Source organism: Lotus japonicus, chromosome 1, assembly GCF_012489685.1.
Source record: "Lotus japonicus ecotype B-129 chromosome 1, LjGifu_v1.2".
Taxonomy (NCBI): domain Eukaryota; kingdom Viridiplantae; phylum Streptophyta; class Magnoliopsida; order Fabales; family Fabaceae; genus Lotus; species Lotus japonicus.
Window position 1 is genome coordinate 77,652,395 of NC_080041.1, and position 17,441 is coordinate 77,669,835.

Genomic DNA, 17,441 nt, shown 5'->3' on the forward strand with positions numbered 1-17,441 from the left:
GCTCTTATCCAACTCTAATGTAAATGTAAGATCAAGTTTTGATCTAGTAGTACAACTCTATGTTTTGATGATTACAAGTTAACTATTAAGTATGAACAATTATGGTACTCTAACGTTGTTTTCTGAGTGTTCAAATGGCAGGCCAAAACTCTGGACCTATCTCACAAAAATCAGAAGCACAATGCTCAAAGAGTAACCTCTGCAACGCTTTCGCACGTACTATGTTCAATCTGAACAGTAGATCAAGCTTCAGAAGATCTGAAGATTACAAAGCTCTGATATGGATTCAGCTCACTAGAAGCTCTGAAGGATCAGACGCTCTGAAGGATTAGACGCTCTGAAGGATCAGACGCTCTGAAGGATCAGATGGTCTGAAGCATCAGAAGCTGAGTAGTGAAGACTCTGAAGTCCAAGAGTAAGCTGGCTCTGAAGACCAAGTACTTCTCCTCTGAGTCCAGAAGCAGAAGGTACAAAGGTCAGAGGATCCAAGCTTCCCTCTGACTCTGATCATCAAGCTTCACAAGTTCCAAGATGAAGCATCCTCTGATCAGAAGTCAACAAGGTTGAAGGTCATGTCGCTATCCAAAGTACAAAAGCAATTGTACCATTCCTGACGACCTTACCTAACTGATTCAGCCATAGCAGAACTTGAAAATTCCAGATCTGCCCTCCAACGGTAGCATCTCCATGTAACGTTCAAACCCTAATCCTTGGAGTATATAAAGAGGCTGAAGATTGAAAGATGCCGCCTAAGAAACTTACTCACGCGCAAGAAATATTTCAAAATCTTCTTAGCAATCTTTCTTCAAATAGAACTAAGTGTGTTTACTATCAGCTTTTGTAGAAGCACTTATTTGTAAACCCAATATTTTCAAACAGATGTTTGTTTTACCTTTAGGAGATCAAGGTTGATCGGATCCTAGAGAAGACTAAGAGAGTGAATCTTAGTGTTAGCTAAGCTAAGTCAGTGTATTGTTAGTCACTTTGCAGGTAGCAAGTGCAGTTGTAACAAAACTCTGATTAGTGGATTGCCTTCATTCTAAGAAGGAAGAAATCACCTTAGCGGGTGGACTGGATTAGCTTGAAGGATTTATCAAGTGAACCAGGATAAAATCATTTGTGTGCTTTCCTTATCTCTTATCTCTGCACTCTTATCTTTGGTGTTCGAAGATATTTATTTAAATCTCAAGTGGGTTGAGTTTTTAGTTGTAAAACGTTATTCAAACCCCCCTTTCTATCGTTTTTTATACCTTCAATTGGTATCAGAGCGCAAATTCTGATTACCACACCTAACAGTGTTCAGTGATCCGGGCCGGTGTGAAAAACTAAAATGGCTGCCACCATTGAAACGCAAAAAGATGTCTACAGTGCAAAGCCTCCTATGTTTGATGGGCAAAGATTTGAATACTGGAAAGACAGATTTGAAAGCTTCTTTCTGGGCTTTGATGCAGATCTCTGGGATATTGTAGTGGATGACTACGAGCGTCCAGTTGATGTTGATGGCAAGAAGATCTCAAGATCAGAGATGTCTGCAGAACAAAAGAAGCTTTACTCACTGCATCATAAAGGTAGAACTATTCTTCTAAGTGCTATATCTTACGAAGAATATCAAAAGATCACAGATCGTGAGTATGCTAAGGGTATCTTTGATTCATTAAAAATGACCCATGAAGGAAACAAGAAGGTGAAGGAATCAAAGGCGTTGGCCTTAATCAGAAAGTATGAATCCTTCCAAATGGAATCCAGTGAGTCCATTGAGGACATGTTCTCCAGATTTCAGCTACTCATTGCTGGAATCAGACCTCTCAACAACAGCTACACAACAGCTGATCATGTCATGAGAATTCTGAGAGGCTTTCCTGAAAGCTGGATGCCTCTGATAACTTCCCTGGAGCTCACAAGAGATGTTGATCAGATGAGTCTGGAAGAACTCATAAGCATACTGAAGTGTCATGAACTGAAGCGTTCTGAACATCAGGATCAGAAGAAGAAGTCTATAGCCTTGAAATCCAAATCTGAAAAGGCTAATGCTCTCCAAGCAGAAGAAGAAGAATCTGAAGAAGTCTCTGAAGATCTTGATGAGGATGAGCTGACTCTGGTCTCCAGAAGGCTTAACCGCATCTGGAAGCACAGGCAGTGTATTGTTAGTCACTTTGCAGGTAGCAAGTGCAGTTGTAACAAAACTCTGATTAGTGGATTGCCTTCATTCTAAGAAGGAATAAATCACCTTAGCGGGTGGACTGGATTAGCTTGAGGGATTTATCAAGTGAACCAGGATAAAATCATTTGTATGCTTTCCTTATATCTTATCTCTGCACTCTTATCTTTGGTGTTCGAAGAGATTTATTTAAATCTCAAGTAGGTTGAGTTTTTAGTTGTAAAACGCTATTCAAACCCCCATTTCTATCGTTTTTCATACCTTCAGTAAACACTCAGCAACATCAATCACAATTATTGTAAAGATGAAAATTTTCAGTGCAGTATTAACTTTCGGCTAGTTGCTTTAGGATTATACTTATTCCATACAATACAATTATTACTAACACAACTCTTCTGAACTAAGATCCGACCACAGGGCCTAAAACTGTTGAATTAAGTTTCATACACTCTAATATGGGTCAAAATTGAGTGAAGAGAAGAAAGAAATCTATATATATATATGAAAATAATGTTTCCTTCTAGAAGTCTATGCCACATGGCACCCCCAAATTCTTCCAATTTCCCTCCAAGAAAAAAAAAGACATCCCACTTTTTTGTTACAACATATTTCATCTCTCACCTATTTAATTTCATTTATTATTAATAATTCCTTATCCTATATGATACACTTGAATGTATATTTTTAAATATTATATTTTTGAAAGTTTATGACAATTCAAGTAATATTACGAAATCTATTTCAAAAAAAAATGATTATTTCGAAATCTTTTTCTCACTTTTTAAATTTTAAATATAAAAATTAATTGAAATTATTTTAAAAATAAATCTAACATTAGTTTTTTTATTACAAATTAAAAAATATAATACACAACAAAAATTGGAATCCTTTGTTTGTTCAACTCCAACAGCAATGTTGATAATAAATATTGAAACTTTTAATTTAAACTATCATTATTTCCTAACCTATAATTTATGTCTTTAACATGTTTTTAAAAAATATATTTAAATTTTTTAAAAAATATATTGGAAGGAAATATTATATTAATTTTACATTTGAAATTTAACTTTCTTCATTATAATAATTGTTGAAAATCTAATTAATATTATTGGTTGTTGGTTTACTTAGATGAGAAAATGAATGTTTTCAGATCAAATAAATATTTTTTTTTCCAGCATCATGATTTTTTGGTAAATTGGAAAATAAGCATCATGTTTTTATTAAGTTTGATTTATTCTTCTGAAATTTTAATCTATATTAAACATTTTATCCTTATAATTGTTATTAATGACTCTAATTAATAACTAAAGTCAATGGATATAATTAATTACCTTTTTTAAATTCAAAAATGAAAAAAAATCAATTTTTTAAAAATTTTGCTTTTTTTTTTGCTAAAACTTCTACAAATCAAACAAATAATTTATATGTGAGACACACATCATTTATAAACATTTCATTACTAAACAAATTTCCAAGGTTTTTTCCATTAGCGGACCTTATTATCCTATTTGATCCAAAAAGCTAGAGCATATTCTGGAGTTTTTTCTCCAAGAAATGGAATATTCCAAAAATCTATATATATGTGAAAATAAGGTTTATTCTAGAAGATCTATGACACATGGCACCTCCATATTCATCCATTTTCTCTCCAAGAAAAAAAATATTCATTCTACTTTTTTGTCACAACATACAATCATGACTCACCCTATTTAATATCGTTTAATTTAATTCCAATTTTTATGTAACCTTTATTTAAAAGTTTAAAAATATTTTAAATCCTTTTTAATTGAATTATCACAACAATTAATGATTTAATTTTTTAATATTTAATATTTAATTTCGATTTTTTATATAACCTTTACTTGGAATTATATTTGAAAAAATTACAAATATGATAAGAAAAATTAAATTCGAAAATAAAAAATAATAATCACAAATCGGAAAAAATACTTCTTAATTTAATTTTCAGCGTAATTATTATTTTAATTTTTCATCTGTTTCGAAAGTACAGATTTTCAATATTTAATATTGATTTTAATTTCAATTTTTTATGTAACCTTTACTAGGAATTTTATTTGAAAATATATCTAATATAATAAAAAAATTGAATTCGAAAATAGAACAAAAATAATAAAAAATCAGAAAATAAAATTAATTTAAATCATTTTTAATTTAATTTTCAACGTAAATGTTATTTTAATTTTTCAATCTATATCTATATATATATGAAAAGAAGGTTTTCTTCTAGAAGACCTATGCCACATGTCTCCTCTTAAGTAATTCATTTTCCTTCCAAAACAAAAAAATATATTTCCACTTTTTTTTGTCACATTAATTGCTAAGTTTAATATAGGTAAAATCTTGATTAGGAATAAAACATAAGTAATACTTATAAAAACTATCAAAGTAAGGATATAATTCCAAATAATATTATTTTCTGCCCCTCCATATTTTCGAAAACATGATACAATACATGAACATCTCTAAACCTATTTCATTTCATCCATTATTAAAAATTCATAATTAGATTAAAACTTTTTGAAAATAATCAATTCTGATTAAAAAAATTTAAATTTTTATTTTCCCTGAAATTATTTTTTAAGATAAATCAAATATTTTAAAAAAATATTACAAATTTGAAAATACGATTCATAAAAATAATTGCAATCCCTTTTTTTTAATTAACAATATTCTAAATAGTTATAATAAATATTCGTAATTATTTCAAATAGAAATAAGTATTGGATCTTTTAATTTTTATTTTTCTAAAATTCATTTATTTGTTTTTCTTTAATATTATGGTTAAAATGATTTTAAAATATAAATTAATTTTTTTGAAATTCGAATTTCCTTTACTATAGTAATCGTTTAAAATCTAATTATTACTAGATTAGTTGTAAAATGAGTGTGATGAGCAAATAATTTTTTGAAAATAAAATAAATATATTTTTAAAAAAATTTTAGCATCATTTTTTTTTTTAATTTTTCGAAAATTTGGCAATTGAATAAATATTCCTATTTTATATACTACAATTTTGATTTCTTATAATTGAAATTAATGGCTCTAATTAATTCCTACAATTAATGAGTATAATTAATTGTCTTTTGAAATTCAATTTTTAAAAACCTTGATGCTCAAGAATTGATAATTTATTGGAACAATGAAATAATTTGTAAGAAATAACGAAAAAATTTAATTAAATTAGACAAGATTAATTAAAGAATTGAAATTTCAAAAATGAAATATTCCACATTTTCGAAATTAAATTGATATAATTTAATTAATGAATCCTTAGAACATTTAATACAAATAATTTTGTTGATATGTTTAATTTCTGATTAATTTTTCACTGACCAATAATTAATATTTTATTTTAGGAAAAAATTAAGCATAAATAAATCAAAATATTTCAGCATCATTTTGTGCATACCTCCTCGAAAACAAGGTAAGGACTTTCATTTTCCTCCATTTCCTATTCAACTTATACTTCTTCCTCCCATCTTTGGAATTTCTTATGAAAAAAACCCATCATGTTTTTCTCTCCGCTCCATGGTAAGTATTTTCAACTTTCTTCCATATTTTTCATACTCCTCTCTTTCCTCCCTTTCATTTTTCTGTTTCTCAATTCTTTATTCAATTTCATGTTAAGCAACTTTCACCTTCAATTTTTCTTTCATTTGAAACAATTATAGAGAAAAATAATTTATCAATCATGTGCTAGGTAATGCTTTAATTTTATCTTAATGCAAAAATAATTAATTTTGCTATACATGTGCATTGGTTAGAGAATTCATTTGCTCTTTTGAGACATTTCTCACATTATTTATTTAATCTATAACATTTTGATATAATTTAATTAATGAATACTTAGAACATTTAATACAAATAATTTTGTTGATATATTTAATTTCTGATTAATTTTTCATTGACCAATAATGAGTATTTTATTTTAGGAAAAAATTAAACATTAATAAATCAAAATATTTCAGCATCCTTTTGTGCATACCTCCTCGAAAACAAGGCAAGGACTTTCATTTTCCTCCATTTCCTATTCATCTTATACTTCTTCCTCCCATCTTTGAAATTTCTTATGAAAAAAACTCATCCTGTTTTTTTCTCCGTTCGTCTACTCCATGGTAAGTATTTTCAACTTTCTTCCATATTTTTCATACTCCTCTATTTCCTCCCTTTCATTTTTCTGTTTCTCAATTCTTTATTCAATTTCATGATAAGGAACTTTCACCTTCAATTTTTCTTTCATTTGAAACAGCTATAGAGAAAAATAATTTATCAATCGTTTCGGTTTTATAATTTAATTACCCAATTTTTTTTTCCAAATCCGATCCAATTTTTATCGGTTTGGATTGGATTGGATTTCAGTTTTTCAAAGAAAGTAAAAATCTTGAAATACATAACAAAATAGAAAATAAAATCATAAAACAAGAAGCACTGTAAAAGTTACAGAGACAAGATATCATGCTTAACACTAACATCAATACTGTAAGAAATGAATTATGTACGCACTGATATGTTTCACTTTCGCTGAATGAAAAGAAGGCATATGTCTCCTAACTTGGAAAATGTTAAACACATTACTGTAAAGGTTTGGGTATACATGGAATAAAATATTATAAGTATGGTTAAATGGGTAATTATGTATGTCAAAATTTAAATAAATAAATACTTTCGGTTTGGTTTGGATCGGTACGATTTAGAACATGGGAACTGAAAACCAATCCGATCCATTAGCGTAAATATTGGTTTTTGCTATTTTCGGTTTTTCAGTTTTTGGTTTTTTTGGATCGATTTGAGCGGTTTTAATTAGTTTGGTTCGGTTATGAACACCCCTATTTCATGATCCTATTATTTACTTATTCATCCATTTTTTATTCACCATCATATATTGTTTCACCCCTTTTTTAAATCATGAAGGGGAAAGACGAACATCCTTCAATTTATCTGCTTGGATTGATAAAATGAATTTTTCCTCCATCGTCCCTGGTAGGCGGTGGTTACCAAAGGTATGATCGAAGAGCCAAGGACAAAAAAGAGGAATGAGTTCAAACTTAAAAGTAATAGTCACATGAGAGTTTATTCAAAAATAAGAGAAGCCTCTGGATCTAAATAATTTTCGTAAATTATCTATTATTTTGGTTTATTTAATCTGGCGATTTTCTCCTATGATTTGATTTGAGTTTTATTAGAAGTGGGGTTTCATTTTGTTGTTACATGTTTTTTTTTTGTCCTTTGGCCACCAGTCACCATGGGGGAAAAGGGCCCCACGTGACTAATCTGGCTCGGGATACGGTAGTAATGTCCCTGACCACAAATGTATTATATTTTCCCTTAGAGGGGATCGAACCCGGACCAGAAGCCTAGGCGAAATCCCTTAAGGAAATGCACATTCACCAAACATTTTGAATCAAAATATATATATTATTATTAGTGTTATTGCTATTATAAATAGAAACATTGATATGAAAAATAATCAATCAAATATTAATAATTAAACATGTATAAAAAAATTAAAATACTGATTTAATGCATATATAAAAATTTGAGTGAATTTAAGTCTTATAATTTAAAATATTTAATTTTTTTCATATTTAAATAATTAAAAATTTATAAGTAAAAAGTTGTGGTAGATTAATACATAATTATCACTATTAAGAACATATAGTTGAAACAATTGTTAAAATATATTTACTAAAAAGATACAAAACATAATATTACATGAAATTTAAATTGTAAATAACAAAAGTCACCCGTGCAGGGCACGGGTAATCCCGCTAGTATAAAGTAAAAAAGAGAAAAAGTAAGAGATATGATGAGTGATAAGATTTAAAAAGAAAAAAGAAGAATAGAAAATAAATGTGTTAATGAATTTATAGTATGAATGAATAATAGATCAAGAGTTTCAAAAAAAAAAAAAGAATAATAGCTCAAAACCAAAGGCTAAATACAACAGCCAAACTTCTATTGCTTTAACTAGCTAACTTAGCCAATAGTTAAGATATTTGGACCATGACCAAGCTATTAGAGCCCATATTAAGTTATTCACATGGCTATTAAGTTATGCCATTTATGTAAACAATTATACTAAGCAATTGAAAATACGAGGACAACCATGAGTATTCTTTACTTTCACTTGAGCGTCTTTTACACGTACAATGCCATTTTGCACCATTATGTTCCACTTGGATACCATGAGTCCATAAAACCGAGCACCATCCTACCACTTCAAGAACATCTTGTTGACCAGACTCTTGGGTCTAAGAAGATTAACAACTATTATAATGTTTCTATCGACTTCTCTTTTTTCAAAATTAATTTTAAAACTCAAACTCTATTAAGATAAGTTTATCACTATAATCAATTTTAACTTTAAAATCCATTATAGAAGAATGACAAACATGCACTAAGGAGTATAAGGGCAGAAAGGATTTGGATTCAAAGAGTTGCTTTATTAATAGGAATAGGAGAATGAGAATGAGAATTGAGAAGGACACACACGACAGGGATTCATTGTGAGGTGTTCATGAAACCAAGTGAAGGGACACAAACACAAGGTAAAGTAGTAAACAAAGATATGCTTCCACTAAAGCTGGTTCGTTCTCTGGTCTTAGGAGAAACCATCAACCACAACCCTCACATCCTAAAACAAAAACACCACCATGCCCACATCCATGATAATGTCATTGATCCCAATGATGATGATGATGAAGCCAATGAAAACCATGCAAAATCCCAACCCCACAACCATCAAACAAGAAGAACAAGAACAAGAACAAGAAGAACAACAAAATTGAAAAAGGCAAGTCTAGTTTTCCTCCCAACAAAAGAAATCATTACAAACACATATAGACTTGCCACCATTGCAAGGGAATTAGGCTTGGACTTGTACCCAACGCCATCACTTTCCCACATCATCTTCTCCAATTCATCATCCATACCTTCATCATCAACATCCCCTTCAACTTCAACCCCATCAACCTCCTCCGCTTCATTCTCCTCCCTCAACGACGCCGTTCCAATCCCATTCCCTTCACTCTCAACAGCGCCACTGACCCACCTTCGTCTCTTTGCCAAACTCTCGCCACGCGCCTTCAAGATCGTCCTTTTCGACTCCGACGAGCACCCTGACGCCGCCGCCGCCGCCTTCGGCGGCGGCGTGAGCAACTGGGATTGCTGTTCCGCTTCTCTGTACTCGCGGGTCACCGGAAACCGGGTCGGCACGATGGAGGGGTTTTGCCGGGTCCTCGCCGGCAAAGGTTGGACCTTTTTCAAGAGCAAGAAAACCCCATCTACGGATCAGAACGGCGGTGGTGCTGTTTACCTCTTCAGGAAGGTGGATGTGAACCGGGTTCGTGTGGGTCGGGTCGGTGGAGTCGGGTTGCCTGATGGGGCGTGCAGAGTGAGGGAGCTGAGATTGCCACATTTGGATTTTGAGAATGCTCCTTTGAGGATTTTGCAGTATATTTTGTTGATGACTGATGACATCTTCTGTCTGGAGTAAAATTTGTAAGTGTTTGATTTTTTTGATGAGTTTTTGCTTCACTTTTTTGTGTGTAATCTTTTGGTCTTGTTTTCTTTGTTACTAAAATAAGAAATTGATTTCCCTGGATTGATTGCTTTTGAATTTGAGGGCGTTAGGTGATGGATAATAAATAGGGGATTTGCTTTAGTGTTGCAATATGTGGTGTTCAAGTTTAACTGTTTAAGTGATCTTCTCTGATGTCTATTTGGAAATCTGGTAGTCTTAAATGTTTGTGAAAGAAGTGATTATGTAAAAAGCTTTTAGCTTTTTGTGGGGGGAGTAGTGGTTCATGAAGGAATCATAGCATGTTTGGATCAACTTCTATTTACTCGTGATCATTCCTTAAATCCATAAACTACTGTTAGAAGGTTCTCCCTAAAACTGATTCTGTCTTTAGAATCAAATCACAGTGCATGTTTGAATACACCGTGGACAACCACAAAAGCTAGGGATGTTGTTTCTGTCCACTGTGATTTTGGCTTACCATGGTTTTCTACCATGTATCCAAACATGCACTTAGAAGGATTTGCCAACATGCACTAATTGTGGATCCAAACACACACTTAGCATTATTGCACAGGTAAATTGATTCAACCTAGTAATTTCCTCTTGTGTTGTCTAGGATTCTTGATGATGTTTAACCAGATGCTTAAGGAAGTGGAGTTGAATGATTTTTCATAGAGGAGAAAATGCTGAAACCCTTGAAAGATGAGAGTGACACCTTTCTTTTACTCTGTGATTCTTTCAATTAGAAGCCAAGACCTTTGGGGATGCCTTGTAGTTTGCCACAATTAAAACCATATAAGAATGGAAGGTTGATGCACCAAGGGATACACAATACATCGAATACACATGGTTTGGCTAACTACAAAGTTCAATTCTGGAGGCTGGTGGAAGGGAATGGACATGAGGAAATGAAGTAGAGTTTGTCTATCTGAAGAGCTATTACCCTTTGGTATGTGATATTCAAATCAAATTTGGAGTGGCAGAGCCATCATTTCGCTGGTGAATTTGAAAGAAAGGCTATTGTCAACAATGAGTGTAGTGTATGTTTAGTTTATCGTTGGTCCAAACGCAAACGATTTCAAGGTATCAATGGAGAAGCTAAATTTTGTTACTTTAAATTTACCGTGGATCGGAGAAGCAAGATTTTGTCGCATCGAGTTCAAGGTGGATCTACATCGAGTTCTAAACGGAAATCTAGAGAATGGAACTGTTCCTATTTTTTTTTTTGTTTACTGCAATGCACTGTAATTACAGCCACTACACTCAGCTTAACAATGAGTCATGTCCATGAATGCTTCTGTAACCAAAAAAGATGTTGCATATTTCAATAACAGGAATGGAGGACTAGAAATATATTGATACTCATGTCTTGTGAATTTGAGTTGAGATGAATCCATTTGAAAAAGCTTTTGGGACAAAATCTGAGGTCCGGTGATCCAGAAACTACACATTGGAGCTTCTTTACTTATGATTTTCTTTTTGTACCTGGAATGGCTGTTGTGATTCCAAATATGCAATTGTTGTTCTAGTTTAAAAAAGTGCATATTTATACAAGTCAATCATTTATACAAGTTCAAAATTAAAATTTATAGAGGAATAGAAGATAGAGAAAGGATAGATATGATGAGTGAAGTGATAAGAGAAAATATCTAAAAATTAGATAGAAGATAAAGTTTGTTTTAATGTATGAGAAATGTTCTTTTTGGAATAAAACTTCAAATACCTTTTATTTTTGTATGGTGGATATAAGTTGAACGCACTTGTGGCTGTAGAAATGTCCGCAGCAGAGCTTGGAAGAGAATACCAAAGGTGAACTTGTAAAAGACATTCGATGTTTAAGAAGGTGAACTTGTAAAAGACATTCGATGTTTAAGCCAGCTTCTAAATCAAAGTCTAAGAATAATATTAAAGTAACAAACTGAGTAATAGTTATGTAAATGAACGACCAAATTGTATTTATAGACATGGTAAGATTATGTGAGACATAGAACCTTAATGAAACCCTTAGAGAAGGCTTTCAAAATGATGACTATGCTTGAGTTGTCTTGCAAATTTTAGTAAATGTGTTGGTTTGGTTTTGTTCGCCTAATTGTTAGACTAGATAAATCTTTGTTTTGGTCGTCCCGTCTGTCTAACATTCACTTAGTTGTGAAACTTTTGGACCATCCATAATGATATTGGTCCTTATGGCAGCTATTTGGGCCGGCCATGACAGAATCCTACAAGCTTGACCTGTAATGCAATGTAATATCAAATTCGACAAATTAATGCTAATTACAAATGGAGCATATATGAGTAAAAAAACTAATCCAACAGATAACTTATTTGAACCAACTCTTAATTTATCTAGTTTTGATTAATGTGAAAAGCATTAATTGATTGAATACTCATTTAATATGTAATTCATATTGATAATTTAGATTTATTGAATATTTAATATAAAATAATTAATTTTTTTTGAAAGAAAATTAAAATTGATATGATTCATATTTAAATAGGGAAGTTCATATCACGTGGTTATATGGTGAAATCATGATATTAAAGATTCAGAACCCGAATTTAATATATAAATGGTGGATATGTTTTTTTTTTCTTTTTCTTAAATTTCTCTTAAGAATTGAACTATTAACTTTCCGATGAAGAAAAAAAAAATTTGAAATATCAAACTAGGGGTTAAAATGTAACAAAAAAAACTAGGGGTTAAAACAACTATTTTTACTACTGCAATGTGATTTGATTTTTTTTTTTGGTACATGAGGAAGAAAATGTGTGATTTGATTTGAACATGAAGACAAGTATACTAATAATTGTCACAAAAATATTTATATTTTGGTCAAAATAAAATATCAAAATCGAAAACACTTTTATATAAAATAGAAAAATCGAATATAATTTGACTTAAATTTGAAAACAGTAACATGCGTTAATAACCAAATTTTGATGGATTCAAAATAAAATAATTCAAAATTTAAAATCCTTTGACAATAAGATTTGAAAAATCAAATAAGATTTTATTTTAATTTAAAGATATAGAAATAGAATATATTTTCTTTGATAAAAATATAAATAGAGCATCGGTGATACAATTATGTCTTTAAAAAAAATTATACAATTATGTATCTATTAGTCTGATTCATCTCAAATTTAGCACAATCTTTTAATCAGTATAATTCGGCGGCTAGATTGACTAAATTGATATGGAATAAAATTACTTATTAAGCATAGTAATTTACTTCTCTTTATTCTTATTAAGTGGATACCACACAAATCAAGATTTCAAGTTTTCTGAATGCGCATTTACTGGCTAGATACATGACAGATATATGCTTATTTTCCTTTTTTTTCTGTTACCTTACCTCTCTTGAGTCTTTAACAATAAACGTGACCATCTTTCAAAAAAACCAAACGTGACTTGTAATTGTATCGCAGAAACCCTTCTTTTCGATTTTGTTTATGTTCAGAGGTTTTTCCTTAGGATTCAGATTAAGACTTTGAAATTTTTTGCCGCCTATAGAGGTCCTACCTGACTCGAATAAGGTTGATTCAGTAGTTAGGCGACATGGTTAAGGTATCAATGTTGCATTCAACATCACAAACAGTGAGTCTATGTAAACAGAGAAAGGAGATTATTAAAGCTGCTAAGTGTTGTAGGTATGATTTAGTCACAAACTTTGTGTTGTACTTGGATTCACTTTTGGTGCTAGGAAATTCCCTCAACAACTACGTGGAGAAAGAGTTGCTGATTTATGATAATTGCTGTGGCCACTTGGAGTTTTCCTCTTCCTCTGACTCTGATTCTGATTTGGATTCTTTGCTTCACCATGTTGATGAGGAAGAACCAGTAAGCATTCATCATATGTTGGAAGTGGAGGACGAATCCAGCACTAGCGACGACGAGGAGATAGAGGGAGCCCAAAGCACGAGCACAAGCACTGAGGAGTCAACACCGAAGACTGCCAGTCCCCGGATTCGCAAGAACAATACTCATATTCCCATGTCACATGGAGATTTTGGACACCATGAGCATAGTCAAGAGATGGAAACTTTGGGAACTCCAATGTATTATTTTTCCCACTACAATGAAATGTATGCGCATTATAGTACTGAGGCATTTCCAATGGGTGTACCTGTAGTTGTACCCCCAAGTCATGATGATCCAATGTCTCAAATGCATGGACCTAAGAAGAATAACACTGTTACTCCCTTACCTACTCCAGCCCCACCTGAAAACTCTACATGGGATTTCTTATATCCATTTAGCATGAATAATGATGTTTCATATGAACATGATCTGGATGAGAGGGAAATAAGGAAAAGAGAAGGGATTCCTGATTTAGAAGAAGAAAGTGGTGAGAAAAGTAAAGAAAGTGAAGAAACTTTTCATTCAACCATGGGAGTTTTTTACCAGAAGGAAATGGATAGTGGAATAAGGCTTGGCTCAGGTGATGAAAATGGAACAAGGCTTGGCTCAGATGATGGAAATGGAACAAGGCTTGGCTCAGGTGATGGAAATGGAACAAGGCTTGGCTCAGGTGATGGAAATGGAACTAGGCTTGGCTCAAGTGATGGAAATGGAACTAGGCTTGGCTCAGGTGATGGCACTTCCAATGTTACACAGTCAAATGCTAAAAAGGGTGCATTTTCAAACAAAGGTAAAGAGCTTATCATTATGGTTAGGGGAGAAACAAATGAGAAGAAGTGTGACTTGGGGCCTAAGACAAAAGGGCAGGACACTGAATCTTCTGAAACCAGTCTTCAGGAAGCAGTGGTGGATATAAGGAACCAATGCAAGTATCTAGTTGATTGTGGAAAAGAATTCTCATCAGTTATAGAGGTGGCAAAGCGACAGCATCATTCTGCAAGCACCAAATTAAAGGGTATGGTCTCTGGTCTTGGTTTGTTTACAAGTACATAAAAGTTATGGAAGAATTTTCCTTTTAGTTGCCTGTGAAGTGATCAATAAATCCATTACTTTATTGAAAGAATAGAATGAGGTATGATTGTGAAAAATATAATATAAAATCATTCATGTCTCTTCACACAACACCTATATCTTGATGGTTGTGAAAAATATAATATAAAATCATTCTAGTTTTTGAGATAGTTGTTCATTACATGGTATCAGAACCAAGTGATCTAGAGTTTGATCTTTGCTTCCTCATTATTCTATTAAAGAAAATGTTTAATTTATAAGCACAAAGTGGAGTGTGTATTATCCATGCTTCAAGTTTGATAGGCTCTTTTGTGAGGAAAATATTAAAATTATAATATAAAACCATTCATTTGTTCACCCCTATCAGTATAAACATTTGAGATAGTTGGTTCATAACAATGATGAGGATATGTTTCTTCCTCATTTTCACACATGGAATGAACAAAAACTTGATCATGATAGACATTAGAGTTAGAAGAACCAAATAAGAAGGGAGTGAAAATAAACAAATAGATTGGAGAGAAAGAACTTGATTATGATTTAGCCTTGCAGACTTTGCTTCTTCTGTCCTGGGGTTGATAATTCCTTCAGCAAAAAGGTGTTTGTACCCTTCACACATGTCATACCAACCAGCTCCTAAAGCAAGGTTGTTGTCCAAGGCTGATATGAAAAGCAATCAAGATCATGAAACATCAAGTGACCTTTTATCAACATTGGAGAGGCTTCATGTCTGGGAGGATAAACTCTATAGAGAAGTAAAGGTAAAAACTTACTTATATTTATCACATAGATGCCTTCTTTGTGATAGTAACCAAATATTTTTGATATTTTATTCCTTAACAATTTTAATGTTTAATGATAGGGTGAAGAAAAACTTGGAATTCTCTATGATAAGCAGTTCAAGAGACTAAAGGAAATGGATGATAAAGGTTTTGACCCAGATCAGATTGATGATGCTCTTGCTGCTTTTAAACTACTAAATTCAGAAATGAAAGTAGCTGTTACATCAATCAGTGCAAAATCAAGAGAGATACATGAGTTGAGAGATAATAAGCTGCTTCCTGAACTGAATAAATTGATTGATGGGTATGGTCCTTTGGCCTCTTCCTTTTATTATTTGTGGAGTCCTATCACCTATGTAACTTTCATTTGTTGCTCCCAAATAACATTATTATTGATGAATTTGTTGAAGAATTTAAGGTCATTGCTTCATCTCTACGCACCAAAACACTTGCATTCCTTCTTTCTACTTCAATGAGATATTAGGGACTAGGTCTGTATATGATTTTCCTCTGAAATGGTTGTTTGATGCAATATTTTTCATCTCAATATTTAATATGTCATTGATGCAGTGACTCCTTGTTTTTATATGTCTCAAGAATTTGATGTAGTGCCTCTTGTTTTTCACTAGTCTTGTTTTGCTTTGAGAAAAATCAATGTGCAATGTGATATTAAACATAGAAGAGGCATATCACTTATGTTGAATTCCAGTAACTGAAATTGTTGATAGCAGATTAGGTAGATATGAAGATAACTTCATATTAAAGAATAGGGAAAACTTCTGCCTCTATTGATAAGTATGTTTGAATCTGTTTTTCTTTTTCTTCAGAATCAAATTCTGAAATCCAGATGCTACTCACAAAAACTTCTTTCCATAATTGATTCTGACTTTAAAATCAATTGTAGACGGATTTCCAACCATGCATTGAAATTCTTTTATTTAAGTTTTTGCATTTTATAATTAAACTTACCCTACATCTTTTTTGTAGCTTAACAAGATTGTGGACCGTCATGAATACATGCCATCAGAAACAATTCAAAGCTATCAAAAATGCCAAAAGTCATGTTCACATACTAGGTCCTGGGAACATGAAAAAAAAATCAAGCTCAAAAGGTACTTTGAGACTGGAAAAGGTGATCTTGAATTGGGGAATGTGCTTCAGAAACTTCATCAACACACAGAAGACCCTTGTGAAACACTTACATAACTGGCTTCTGAGGTTCATTCTTGAATCAACTAAAGATGGGACTAATCCTCTCTTGCCAAGTGATGCAGAAGCTCCTCCTATTTTCAGAGTTTGCAACAATTGGTACCAAGCAATTGACAAAATTTCAGAAGTTAAAGTCTCTGAAGCCATTAGTACTTTTGCCTCAAGCTTGCACCAGTTATATGTGAAACTGAAAGAGGAAAAGAAATTAAAAGCTAAACTGAATAAACTTGTACAGAATTATCAGCACCAGCTTCAACCTTTTTGTGATGAGAATGGTAACAACGCTAAGAAGTGTGACTCTTTTATCAAAATGAAACCCTCAGAAATTTCTATACTGGATGATATTCCAAAACTGAGAGTTTTTGATGAAGATTTAGCAAATTCAAGGAGAAGACTGGTTGAATTGAGAAAGAAGCACCATGAAGTTTTTCTGCATGTTAATGATGTTGCTTCAAGTTTCTTACATGAGGGTCTCACTCCCATCTTTGATGCTTTGCAGAGCTTCTGTTTAGAAAATCTGAGAGTATATGAGCAGCTCAGACTTCCAAGCTCTGGTAATGGCACCGATGGATAAGCACTTTTTTGTTAGAAACTAGTGTGTGTAGAAACTCTGCAGGTTTTCACTGATTCTGAGAGAAGCTACAAGGAGTAGTTTTTGTGATGCGAGAAGTGATTCTAGGAAGATTAGAAGTGGGTTCAAAATGTTCATAGTTTTATCAAGTTGGTCATAGGAAGTGTGAATAAACTAACTGGGTTAGACATAGACAAATATAGCAGAAGATCATGGTTCTTTGATTTCTGCTATCCCTTTCATT

General features: G+C 32.3%; 2 protein-coding genes across 2 annotated transcripts; both read left to right on the forward strand.

Annotated features, from left to right (window-relative positions):
• Positions 1–8,624: 8,624 nt before the first annotated feature.
• Positions 8,625–11,067, forward strand: LOC130714251 (uncharacterized). The gene is made up of 2 exons (XM_057564147.1): positions 8,625–9,680; positions 10,319–11,067. The coding sequence occupies exon 1, from the start codon at positions 8,698–8,700 to the stop codon at positions 9,673–9,675; it is 978 nt and encodes a 325-aa protein (XP_057420130.1). The 5' UTR covers positions 8,625–8,697; the 3' UTR covers positions 9,676–9,680; positions 10,319–11,067.
• Positions 11,068–13,261: 2,194 nt separating this feature from the next.
• On the forward strand, positions 13,262–17,200 carry LOC130747145 (protein ROLLING AND ERECT LEAF 2-like). Its single transcript, XM_057599994.1, has 4 exons — positions 13,262–14,597; positions 15,227–15,396; positions 15,498–15,721; positions 16,405–17,200. The coding sequence occupies exons 1-4, from the start codon at positions 13,262–13,264 to the stop codon at positions 17,198–17,200; spliced, it is 2,526 nt and encodes an 841-aa protein (XP_057455977.1).
• The last annotated feature ends 241 nt before the right edge of the window (positions 17,201–17,441 follow it).

Coding starts and splice junctions, on each gene's coding strand:
- LOC130714251 (XM_057564147.1), top strand. CDS start 8,698: ATGAAACCAAGTGAAGGGACACAAACACAAGGTAAAGTAGTAAACAAA.
- LOC130747145 (XM_057599994.1), top strand. CDS start 13,262: ATGGTTAAGGTATCAATGTTGCATTCAACATCACAAACAGTGAGTCTA. Junction 14,598..15,226: donor GGGTATGGTCTCTGGTCTTG/GTTTGTTTACAA, acceptor TAATTCCTTCAG/CAAAAAGGTGTTTGTACCCT. Junction 15,397..15,497: donor AACTCTATAGAGAAGTAAAG/GTAAAAACTTAC, acceptor GTTTAATGATAG/GGTGAAGAAAAACTTGGAAT.